Source organism: Lepidothrix coronata, unplaced genomic scaffold, assembly GCF_001604755.1.
Source record: "Lepidothrix coronata isolate B3197 unplaced genomic scaffold, Lepidothrix_coronata-1.0 Scaffold74, whole genome shotgun sequence".
NCBI classification, from domain to species: Eukaryota; Metazoa; Chordata; class Aves; order Passeriformes; family Pipridae; genus Lepidothrix; species Lepidothrix coronata.
This window is the reverse complement of record NW_016690254.1, coordinates 2,355,470-2,368,058: the sequence shown is the minus strand read 5'-3', so window position 1 is coordinate 2,368,058 and position 12,589 is coordinate 2,355,470. Positions and strand designations below refer to the sequence as shown.

At 38.9% G+C, this 12,589-nt stretch overlaps 1 protein-coding gene across 4 annotated transcripts in view; it reads left to right on the top strand.

Moving 5' to 3' along the window:
* DIP2C (disco interacting protein 2 homolog C) overlaps nt 1-12,589 on the top strand; it is a 310,204-nt gene that overhangs the window by 262,780 nt on the left and 34,835 nt on the right. For all 4 annotated transcript variants that reach the window (XM_017819402.1, XM_017819401.1, XM_017819400.1 and 1 more), the window contains 3 exons: nt 1,273-1,403; nt 10,210-10,378; nt 11,321-11,491. In XM_017819402.1, coding sequence (XP_017674891.1) covers nt 1,273-1,403; nt 10,210-10,378; nt 11,321-11,491 — 471 coding nt within the window. The remainder of the gene's footprint in view (nt 1-1,272; nt 1,404-10,209; nt 10,379-11,320; nt 11,492-12,589) is intronic.

Sequence of the window (12,589 nt, the reverse complement as noted above, 5' to 3'; positions counted from 1 at the left end):
AATGCAGTTATGCTAAATTTAAAAAATGGTTAAATAACTCTTGTGGCTTCTGAAAATGGATAAATGTTTTTTAATCACCTTGAATATAGTAGATTCCACGTTTGCTCTCAACTTTTTCAATAGCTTGGGCGCAGTATGCCTTAAAAATTCACAGAATAGCACCAGTTCTGTATCAATACAGTTCATTTTAATCCTGTGTGAAAAAATGGTCTTGAATCAGGTAGAGTAGATTAATCTCTGCAAACTGCAGACAATCAGTGTGCAGACATCTGTTCTGAGCTGGTCCTTTCAAATCACTTGGAATACATCATTAGCAATGGAGAAAAAGTCACTTCTGAAGCTTTATTCCCCTGTTTACCTTAAGATCAAATAAAGTTTACCTTCCAAGTGTCTGTTCCCCTCCATTGACTCCAGCAGTATATAAGGCAACCAGCTCTGTATGTGGCAGAGATCAAAGGTTAGGTAAGTTAAATCCTACCCAGACTGTATTTCTAACGAGGGTATCTTTATTGTTTGCTAATAGATACGACAAAGATATTTTTCTGTTTCCATTGACTGTGTCCATTGACTTCTGAGTCAGGATGGGTGTATGTGGAAAGCATCCTAACATTAAAAGAAAAATCAGGATAATTTCCTTTTGATCAGGTTTTTTATTTCTGTTTTTCTACTATCTGCTTTTATCTCCAAGAGCTTTCTCACCAGGATTTTGAGAGCATTTTTCTCAACTAGGAGCTGAAGACATATTAAACAACATGAAGACTTACTACAGAAACTTTACTAAGTTTATTAGGAATCTTTATCACTGAATGATTAGGTCCTTTGTACTGTTTTGCAGGCAAAATCCCTGTCCATTTAAAAAGTGCATTGGTATTTTATTAAGAAATACGTACTTAGAAATATGTTGCTGTTGATCAACAAAATACTTCATTCAGGCCGTGCAGTCATTAATTCCTTTGTTGTTCCAGAAAGTTTAGTGTGCTATCATTAGCTTTGCATATAGCTTGGAGCACATCTTTAAACCACTCACAGCTTTCTTCCTAAATCACTTCAAACTTATCATTCATTCTGTCTTCTCTCCCCTTTCACCATTATTTGGATGCCCTCTTGTAGGAAAATTATGTTTCCTTAGATATAAATTCCATGTGTGCTTACACTGAGCATAAAGTCAATATTTATTTGGGGGTTTTTATCCTGTAACTGATTTAAGCACTTGGTGCAGTCTTCCGAACAACGTAGTTGATCATTTTTAATTACTTTGCTGTTGTCTTTCAGATGTCTCATGCAGCCACTAGTGCCTTTTGTCGTTCTATTAAGCTGCAGTGTGAGCTTTATCCCTCCCGAGAAGTCGCGATCTGCTTGGACCCCTACTGTGGACTTGGGTTTGTCCTCTGGTGCCTCTGCAGGTGAGGCTTCTCCTCTGCCTGTTTTGAAACACCGTCTCCATTGTACTGTAACACAGCAAACTGGATGATGTGAGTGATAAAAGAACGGGGAAGAACAGGCAACACCTCTGGGACTGCCGTAGGCAATTGGAGTTGCTGGAAGCTGTGTGGAGAGTGCTGTATGGAAGATATGGTTTGTTTGAGAGGGGCATGGCCGTAGGTATTTAGACTTAGAAGTACAGAGCATCAAGGAGGCTGCTCATTGACCTCCTGCTGTTTTACTGCTGTCTCTGCAGAGCCTGGATTGTTTTATTCGATGAAAGCAGCGCTTTACCAAAATTACCTTAAGGAGGCGGTTATCTGGTGTCTTCTTTTTCATTCTCTAATCTGAAAGCAAGAGTAGATATCGGGGGACTTCCTCATTTGTAGGACTTAGGGATGTGATTTTTGTAGAGATGTGGAAGTGTGTTTTCTTGCAGGTACTTGTGTGGAAGTAGCGAAGTTATCAGGAAAAAACCAAACATTTAGAGTCAAATGCGAATCAGCTTTTTTTGCTAATAACTTTAGACATTTCTGACAGAAACAATTCTGTCAATCTCTGTACTCCAGGGAAGTTACAGTTCAGCACTGAAAGCAGGTCCATCAATTTATTTATTTTTAAGGTTAGCTGGGTTGATGCAAAGAGAAAGAACTATGGGACTGTTAATGGAACCTGTTTTTATGAAGGCATCTTAGAGTGACAGTAGTCCAACATCTCTACTCCCTCCATAGAAAGTTCTTTGATTTTAGCAGTATTGCTATTTTTAGTTACTAAAATGAAGATAATCCAGGGCAATAAAAATACACTGGATAAACTTCGTACCAATTTACTGAATAACTGAAGGAAGTATTATTTGATAACAACTGCAACGATTTCTTTTCAACAATTATTGTTTATTTTAAAATAGGCTGTTGGCCTGTTTTATTGTCCTTTTAAAAATATTTATTATTAGATATTAAATAGGCTAAAGATTAACAGTATTATCTTATTAATTCTTGATCAGTTTCTTGTGATTTAAGCTATACTTGCCCTAATACTATTTTGGATTTTACATAGGGATTAGAGTTGCCTTTGTTTTGAAAAACTTTTTTTTTCAGCTTCTTATTTCCCCAAAAGAAAGGTAAAAATATCTAGGATGCAGGAAAAAAAAAAATCAGAAATGTTGAGATTTTATCAAATCACCCTGTTTTAAGTTAAATTTTTAAAATGATGATTTTTTTAAAATCCACTGAGTATTTTTTATATAGACTTGCGTGTTCCAGCATGTCCTGATGTTATCACTGTTAGGCCTTTGCTCTGCTGGGGGCTGAGCCAAATTTGCCTCAGTGCATTCAGTGAGACCAGAGAAGGACTGAACCGTAGGAGAGTTCAACTAAGGAATGTATGCTTGTATAGGATAATGTTGAAACATAGAGCATATACAACATCATGACAGAGGCATAAAACACAGATAATGTTGACCTGTCCAAAACTCAGGTAATTTGTGGTGTCCATCACTCTCCTGAATACAAAAATTTTTATTTCTTCCAAAACTATTTTTTCAACAAATAAGCATTTACTGCCCTGAGGTCCTTCCCAATACTGATAGCATTCAGCCTTTTAGGAGGAGAAGATTGTTTATGACTGGCAAGTGAATTAAAGCAGCAAACCTCTGGGGGAAAGCAATCAGCATATGTGCCCTTTGTAGCTTATAGAAGGAATAGGAAATTTCATACTATTTTCAAAGAAGAGAAAGGAAACGAGAGTTGAAGGAACTGAGATGAGGCCAGCAACACTCTAGTCTCATGAACCATCACATCAATCCCTTCTTTGCCACTGATCTCCCATTCCTATTAAACCAGAAAAACTGCGGGCTGCTAGAATTGCAATTGTCATTTGGGGAAAGCTGGCATCAGATACAGCTTCATTAATTCCACTTACAAACTTAATTCCCATTTCATTACTGTTTTAAAAATGAGTATTTCTTGATGTGATAGCAAAAAATACATCCTGGAGTTTATTAGACTCCTGCTCTTCATGACTTGAAATTTTGCAACTTTGCATTTTACCCTTTGAGGTTCAGCGTAACCAAATCCTGCTTAACATTTCAGCCCAGATTTCTATCTCAGAGAATTCTGATATAAAATTACGATTGTGTGTCACCACTCCCATTGACTAAATTAGTATTTTTAATGGCATACGGAAATGAAGTTAGATCTTCAATTTTTGATCAGTTAGGGGGTTTTGAGGGTTAAATAGGGACTCTTCATTTTAGGAGCCCATCAGGAAGAGAGATCAACCTCCTGTGCTGGGTGTGGTTAAAATGCCAAGTATGTTTTAATCCCTTTGTTAACTAGACCAAAGGAGGCATTGACTAAGGAATGAAAGAAAAACTAATCTTTTATCCCCGTTGTAGGTGCTTATACGTTGTGCTGGCCTGCTCCACTGCGGTGCCCCAGAATGCCCCATTCTGTGAGGTCAAAGCTACTTAGGAAAGCTGCTGGAGCATGGAGCCAGCCCTTTGGTAAGTTCGGAATATATTGCATAGTTTTGCAAAGTTTTTATATTTTAAGAATTTATTATTTTATGGCCTAAAGGTTATAAAATAATAAAGAAACCTTGCAAAGCAGAGCAATACATTAAAAAGAATTGTTCCCTCTAAACTGGCTGCATGCTCCAGCAGGGTTTCCTTGGAACCTTTGTCATTGAACAGCACGTCCTAGGTGTGGCGGCAGCCATCAGCCCCATGTGAGTTCACAGACTCCTAACTTCCTAATTTTAACAGGTTCTAACTCGTCTCAATAAAAGAATACATTATGTTTGCGTTTTTCTCTTTAATAATCTTGTTGATCCATTCTGAGAGGGTGATCCTACTATTCTGACTTGCATTGCATTACATTTTAAACTGTATTACATTCTTGAAAAGGAAAAAAAAATAATTAAAAGTGTTCTCCAATGATAAAGAGTGGATTCTGAACCCTATTGTTCAGAAATGCTTCCTGAAATTAAGATGTCCCTATCTTAATGCTCCTCACTGTGGGGCAGAATAGAACATTCTACAGTTCATTAGTGAGAATTCACTTAATTGATAGTTGCTGAGTAATGAAATAGAATAAGAATTTTCTCTCTACTTTAGACCAGCTAAGCAAACTCATATTGCAGTTCTACTTTTAATACTGGAAGATAGAATTGTCCTTATTCAAATTAAAATTAAGTACATTAATAATTTAAAATAAATTTTATTAAGTCAGTGAGACTCAGACTGGACCAGATGAACTGAATTTTCTGGTCCATAACAGCCATGTAATAAATAGCATGAATGCCATTAAATGATCCAGGGAAGGGTTTTGAGGTAAGGTGCAGTGAAGTGGCTTTCTCCTATCCTGCTGTCTCTGTTCCATAGCATGAAGCCAAAATCCCCAGTGGTGCTGCTAGGTAGCTTCTGCAGCAAGAGACTGCAAGGTTTCTTAGTAGCCAAACAAGTGGAACTGTTCAAGAAATAAGCAAAGAATTGCAACACTAACATGAGAACTGCATTTTAGGAAACTTTAGTGTGCTAGGACTCACTATTTATTGTTACGTTTTTTAGGCTAACTTGAAGGTACCTGGCAGGCATGAGTGCCCAATTTATGAGCCCTTTTATAGCAAATTAAAGGCAACACTGCATAAAGAAGCCTAAATGCCACATCAGAACAGGATAATTCTGACATGGGAAGTGAAGGATATGAACATAAGCATCTCTCATGTTTTGCAAAGTGCATACCAAGCACAGGAGGAATGTGAAGGTGCATCTGCCCACAAACTGCTGTGTGCCAGTTTCCTGGGGCTTCTTTTGCCAGTGTATGGTAATTTGTGGAGAGGCAATTAGCATTTCTTCCACATTACAATAGGACTGTTAAACCTGCCTCAAGTCTGGAAGGTTCAAGAGCAGCTGAAAGCCCTGAATCACCTTGTACATGAGTTCTGAGATGGGTCGAGAGACTGTCAGCTCTGTAGACATGCCCATTCATGGGGGAGTAACTGAGGCAGGAGAGATGGTGATAAGACACCACCCAAGTGGTGCTCAAGGCTGAGCAGTGGCCTTTTGCTGTACAGTAGTTACACTTGTGATTTGTCTCTGCCTCCCTTGTCTCTCCAGTACTGATAATTTATCTGCTTACCATGTGCAGTCATGCTCTTAGTGCACTGTGTGCCAACTGGGCATCTTTGGACTCTGCAGGTGGTGTAAGGTCCGTTACTCATTCTCCAAAATTCCCTCTTCTGTGCACATAGTGGGTCTCCAGAACTGAAGGCTGAATTTTGTCCCAAGTCCTATGAAGCCTAAGTGAGATATATGCCCAAACACTGTCCCTGATGGCTGTCCTTCCTACAAGATCTGGTCCAGGTGATTGTGAAGACTTTTGCTCAGTCCCATGTAGGTTAACTCAGCAATGCAGACTCTTCACAGGCTTTGAATTACGGGCATGGCAACTCAGTTATTTTGGACTCTACCAAATGCCCAGTTCCCATACCTGTCCCTCATCACCAAATGCCAAGTATCATCTGTAGAAATGCAGAAACTAAATGCATATACTTATGAGATTCAGCTGTGCTTACCTGGCTCCTCCAGTTAAGTGGGAAAGCAGCTCATGTCACCTGAAAAGGGCAGTGATGGGTCAGTAGCCTGCCAGAATGCAATTGCAAATTTGTGCAGTTGCCATTTGTCAGCATTTATTGACCTGTTGAAATTTCTGGAACTATTATAAAACCTCACACTTTACTGTTAATCTGCCTCAGCACAATATGGGGTAAGTCTCTGATTCAGTGGAACAGTTAAGTGCCAAGATGTCCTTCCAGGCATCTCCATATGCTGCCAAAACAGCTTGCCAAGCAGTGCAGCCAGTGTTGTGATCAGATGGTACCAAAATACATCCTGGTGCATTTACCTGGAGTATTCCTGTCCTTGGGCAGCCCTTGATTAGTGCAGGCAGACAAGGCTCTTCACTTACTGCCGAAACCCAAGGCTTTGTCAACCATGTGAATCACATGAATACTTTCTTTGTCCCAGACTGCTATGCAGGCACCTAAAAGAAGACAGCTTTTCTAAAAGTGTTCTTCCATCTCAGTCACCCCTGCATTTCACTCTGCATCTGCATCCCAAAAGTCATTATGACAAGATGATGCAGGGATGCTCTGTAGTCCCTCTCCTTTTTTGTCTTCTTTTTCTCTTACTCCTTTTGAATTTTCTAAAAATGGTGAGGACTGATAAACAGGTGTCCAGGTCTGTCAGGTAATCTCTGCAGTTCTGCACTGTGTCTGCTTCTGTTTTAAGACTTGAATCAGGAGGTGATTTCTACAGCAGTGGTAGAAGCAATCTCACTACAGTTCCTTCCCAGTATTTACATAAGAAGTCTTGCACCTAGTCCAAAGTATCAAATATTGTTGCAATCTCAGAAAGGGGAATTTAGGTTCTACAGTTTATATTTAAAACCCAAAGTTTTCCTAATATCCCACTGATCCCTTTGATGCTACAGTGTTCACCATTATTTTGTTGGTTCCCATATGAGAATAGCAAAGCTGACAGTTTAACCATCTTAACTACTGTGTTTAAAGGTGAGATGGAACTGTCTTACCTTGTTCAGGGCCTCAGTTTCAGGATTAACTCTAGCAAATCTAGAGTACCATGCCCAGATGAACCTACCAAACTTGTCTACCATACCTAGAATTACATGGAGACAGCATTGACAGAACTTCTGTAGGTTTGGAACCATATCTAGCTTTATTCAGCATCTTCAAAGCAGACTTCCACAACTGCAGTTTGTTCAAGGACATGGTCCTCTGCTTAGTGTTTGGCATTCATACTAAGCAAACACTCTCTAAAATCTCAGAGTGATTTGAAACCACCAGAATGGTAGAAATGTTTCAACCAGCTGTACAAAGAAGTATTTTTTTCCTCAGCTTCTCTCCATCAGAACATTGGTGATATACAGCTTCTCAGGGGTTAATGTGGGAATATGAACTTGTGAATTTTCAAGGATATGTGGCCATCAGGAACATTTTGTTGCTTGGAGTGATTCACAAATTCTCCATAGTGTTTCTGAGATTGATTCAGGGAGGTGAGCCAAGTTATGGCTGACATCATGGTGACCAGGTGCTGCATAAACCACTTCAGCTGTGGAACTGGCACATTCACCCCAGAAATATGTGTTTGTAGTTCTTCTTCTGCCTCTGCCAACTGCTCTAGAAAATCTGAGGATATGTATGGGTTACTAAACCACAGCTCTGTAGGCAAAGCCTGTGTTGGGCATGGTTTCCAGGCATGGTATCAGTAGTCTGTAGGTTTGTGTACTGCAGGCAAGAGCAGCACATGTCTGAGGTTCTGCACCTCAGAAAGTTTCTTTCATTCCTGCTAGATATTTCCTGCTGCTCTGCAGTTTGATCCTGCACTACACAGTATTTTTGAGGCATTAGAAAACTCAGAATAGGTACTAGCAACATCTTAATTTGTTTCAGTGTAATTGGAGTAATTGTTTTAGTCAATAACTTATCATAAGAGTATTTGTTTCCCTCAGTCTAGAGAGGATGGGTTATTTTGAATCCAAATCCTCATGCTGAGAGGGAAAATATTTTTCTTTGGTGTAAATTTTTATTCCCAAATTCCACTATTTTTGACAATTTCCTGGGAAAATACACTTGGAATCAATTTTCGGTTTTCCTACTGAAGCAATGCAGCTTTCCTCTTCCATATTACTATGGAGATTGTGGGGGCACTTTTCAGTACAGGAAGCAAGTTTGTTCTTTTGATTTTGGCTTGATTTTTGTATGTTCTACCCCGCTGAATAAATGGTACTTAAGGGATCTTAATATGGTTATGAGTAATAATTCTCCCACATTTGACCATTTTGGTAACTTGTTTATTGTTGTGCAGATTTTTTTTTACCAGGTTGCATCGACTAGAAGAATTTGAGGACAGAGGGAAGGGTTTGATGCTTGTGTGATTCTTACTTGTGTGGTTACAGCTTCTTGTTTGTAAATTATGTATTTACCAGAGAGATCGCACCCCTTGATTGTTTGTGGGGCTCTAACCTTAAATTTGTGAATATGTGAGACCTTTTGGTCTTACTTCTCTGAAAAACTTAATAGAATTGGCTAAGAAAGAAAGAACAGAGTAATATTTATAGTAAGAACTGTTACTACTCCTTGGCTGTTTTGATCTGTCACTTGAGCTCAGGGCATACCCCTTTCAGGTGTGGGTAATGTCGCCAAGATCTCTTTTCACATGTTTATGCAGCACATGTTCAAGGTTCAGTCATACTTTATTCTGATTCCATAAAAGCATAATGGTTTATTTGACCGGCCTGTGCTGTAGTCGTCGTGTCAGCCCTAGCCCAGAACACATCACTCCGTGGCAAGTCACTGGTCATGAATCAGCAGGAGTGGCATAAATGTGGACAAACAGTCAAAGATAAAATTTCTGCCCTGTGATAAATGAAATTGTTTGAACTGTAGTTCATACATATTCCATGACATCTTCTGGCTCGTACTCCAGCAGAGACCTAAACAATTTGGATTATTAACTGCCATTATGGCTGGACTTGGACACCTTTTATGCCTTTATTGTACCAAGTAAAGACATCCAGGTCACATAAACCTTGTTGTACATGGCACAGCTTTTGAAAGAACTCTCATCTGGATTTAGGGGGAGTGGGGACACTCGCTCAGCAAGGAGGGAACCTGTGTGAGCATCCTGTCTGCAAGAATTGCAAAAATGTGTGTCTTCTTCCTGATGTCCAGTGTTACAGAGATCCTCATATTCCTGAAAATAAAGTTGCATTTCATGTCTTACCTCAGGCACTTGGATTTGAAAACATCAGCTTTCCTGTACCAAGCTGGCATTTCAAGTTTTCAAGTCACAAATGGAATTTTCTTGTGCATCATAAATCTCGAGGGCTTTTATGGTCCTTTCTCAGAACTTCTATGATTTGGGGGTTTTACGCTGTCACCATTCCAGTTTGAAATATCTGCAGATCACAAATTGAGACGTGAGGGGACTGTAAAATTGATGGTAAATCTGCCCGTGTGAGATGAGTGAACAGCATAGGACCCATGGGAAATAAGACATCAAATTGGGAATATTTTTTCCCTCGAGGAGAATCATAGGTACCAGAGAAATTAGCTCTGACATAATTGTTTCCTCCGGGGACCCTGATAAGTGTCTTTTCTCAATATTTATGCTTGCTGGATATCCAGTAAACAAGAGATGTAGTGTATTTGAGCTTCAAAAGTTAATAAAACTTTCACAGAAGAAATCTAAAGCCACAGGGATTGTTAAATTGGGAGCAGATTCACTCCCTTGAAAATTATTGCAAACCTCTTGCTTGCGTTAGCAGGAGACAGGTTACTTCCATATTAAGCAATCAAGTACTCTTTTAATCAAGGTGTCTTAAAATGATAAAGTCTCAATCTAAAATTTTTGTCAGCAACACATAATTTTTGTTGGTATTATAATGCTGCTTATTATCACCATTAATAACTGAGCTATTTTGCTCTCTTTGGTACAGTTCTAACTGCAAAGTCCACTGGAATCTTGAGTTAATTAGTAGTTTAGGAGCACATTCTGCCTGCCTTCCTCATGATTCATCATAGATTCTAAAGGTATAGCAAAAAACAGAGTTAAATTTCATGTTACACTTCTGGAGCTGTGGAGCACTGTAAGGCTTTACACAGTTCATCCAGTACTGTGATAAACTATATTCTAGTGCCCCATGGCTTGTAACCATCTGTGGACACAGGTGTTTAGTGTGTGTTAATGAATCTTGTGTCTTACAGCGTTTATTCAGGACACCAGTCTATTTTGATTCCTCCCTCAGAACTGGAGACCAATCCCGCTCTGTGGCTTCTTGCCGTGAGTCAGTACAAAGTGAGAGACACTTTTTGTTCCTATTCGGTCATGGAGCTTTGTACTAAGGGACTCGGTTCGCAAACAGAGTCGCTGAAGGTGAGTGATTCTGCTGTGCTGCACAACCTGCCGCCTGCAGGGTGGTGTTTGAGAGCCTCTCTGCTCTGCTAAATGTCTGCTGCGAGGAGAAAATCATCAGAGGGCACAAGCAGCTTCCACAGAACCCATGTTATTCCTTGCCAAAGGCTATATATGAATATCAATCAGTCTCTTTCAGATCACAGGGCTACTCAACATCAAGGAAAGGCTTTTATTTACCTAAGCTTTCTGATCTGTGTTGCAGCCTGAGTTGATAGGCAAGTGTTGGAAAACGGAGGTGTAAATGTCCAAGAGGCCCAAGGAGTATTATGTTGTATAGCGTGTTTTATGAATACCCTGATTATACGAAGTACTAATTTGATTTTGACCTCTGTAGTTAAATAATCACGTTTAAAAGTACTGTGTTGTTTTAACTAGATTGTCCTCATTGTATGGGGAGGAGGGTATATCTTCCTTTTCCCCCCCAGAATTAAAAGCCAAGTAGCCAGTTAAATTTCTGAAATCATCTAAAATTTCCAGTGTGCTACTGAATTAAATTAGATCTTGAGATACTGATATTTATGATGTCTCCAGCCTTTACCATCCTTGCTTAATAATTTCCTAATCAGTTTTTCCAAGTCTAGACATTGCTTCCTTTTTGCTGTTATTCACTGTCGTCTGAATTAATTTTGGGAATAGCATTCCCTCCCTTAAGAATTAGCATGCCCATAATTTCCTGTGTGCTAATGTTGAGATGACAAGCAAGTATGTGTGCTCCTCTACAGCTATTAGACTGTCATCTGGCCATCCGGCCTCCAGGAAAGATGGAAATTGTGCTGGTACCGTAGCCTCTGTTCTGCTGTTCCTCTTGAATCATAATACCTACATAATACGCTTAAGTACTACTGTTTTGCATTAAATCTGCCCATTTGTGGCCTTTGTTACATTTTGACTTCTTTTTAGGCAAGGGGACTGGACCTTTCCCGTGTGCGGACATGTGTAGTAGTGGCTGAAGAACGACCTCGGATAGCTCTTACTCAGTCGTTTTCAAAGTTATTTAAAGACCTTGGTCTCCATCCACGGGCTGTCAGCACATCACTTGGCTGTAGAGTTAACTTGGCAATATGTTTGCAGGTAAGATTTTTCACTCCTTAAGATCAAAGTTATTTTAAGAAAATGGTTTTCAGTAAGAAGCATTCACTGTATTTCCTTTGGCTGCTTGGTTGCAGACATATTAAGAAAATGCATGTGGTACTTAATGCTCTTGCATATACAGGTAGTAAATTTCTGTTACTTTGTCAACTATTCATCCCTCTCATGTTGCACTCATAGCATTTGTTCTGCCCATGAATGCAGTAATTCAGAAAAGCACCTAACAGTGACAGAATGCCTCTGTAGTCCAAAAATATTATGTAGTTGTGTCATGTAAACTCCAGTTTCCAAGTGTTTGCTTTACTATGTTGTAAAATGGATTCCTTCTCTTTATACAATACTTCCAACCATTACTTAGTTAACAAAATAGGTATTTTCTGCAAACAGTTTATAGCTTAAAAAGGAAATTATTTTGCTACATCTATTTCATTCTGTTTTGATCCACTAATCAGAAGAAAATTCCCAGGGGTAATAAAGGATTTAACTTGCATTCTTGAGGAATCTTTATTGAGTCATGATTTTAAGGACTGATGGAGCACTGCAGCTATTTGATTTGAATTTCTTAGTAGCCTCTAGTTTTTCATCCAGTAATAACTACACCAAGCAAATAGTTTTAGGCTGATCTAGAGTATATCGATTTATCTTCCAGAACTTTGGATGATGAAAGTTAACTTGCCTTTTTTTTTTTTTTTAAGATGTTCAATTTTTAATTATTTTTGCCTTATTTCTAGTTTAAATTTATCTGGTATTAAATTCAGCCATTTTTTATTTTGTTGCATTTTTTGAATCTAGAATAAGAATCTCATTTCTGTCATGCATCTCTTAGTCTTCAATAAATAGATAAAGAATCTCAAGACATGCATTCCTGATCTCTGTCTCATTTTTTTGACTCTTGATCTCTTTCTGTCTTTCCAAATTTGGTTTCAGAGTTCCAGACAATATTCCTGTAATAATGCCATAGGTGTCCTACTCTGGTGTAATATGATTTCTGATTTAATAACCTTTTAAGTACTAAAAGAATCATCTTCTGCATTGGCAGCTGCTTTGGCTGAGAAGTTCCATATCCGTTTGGTCACCTAC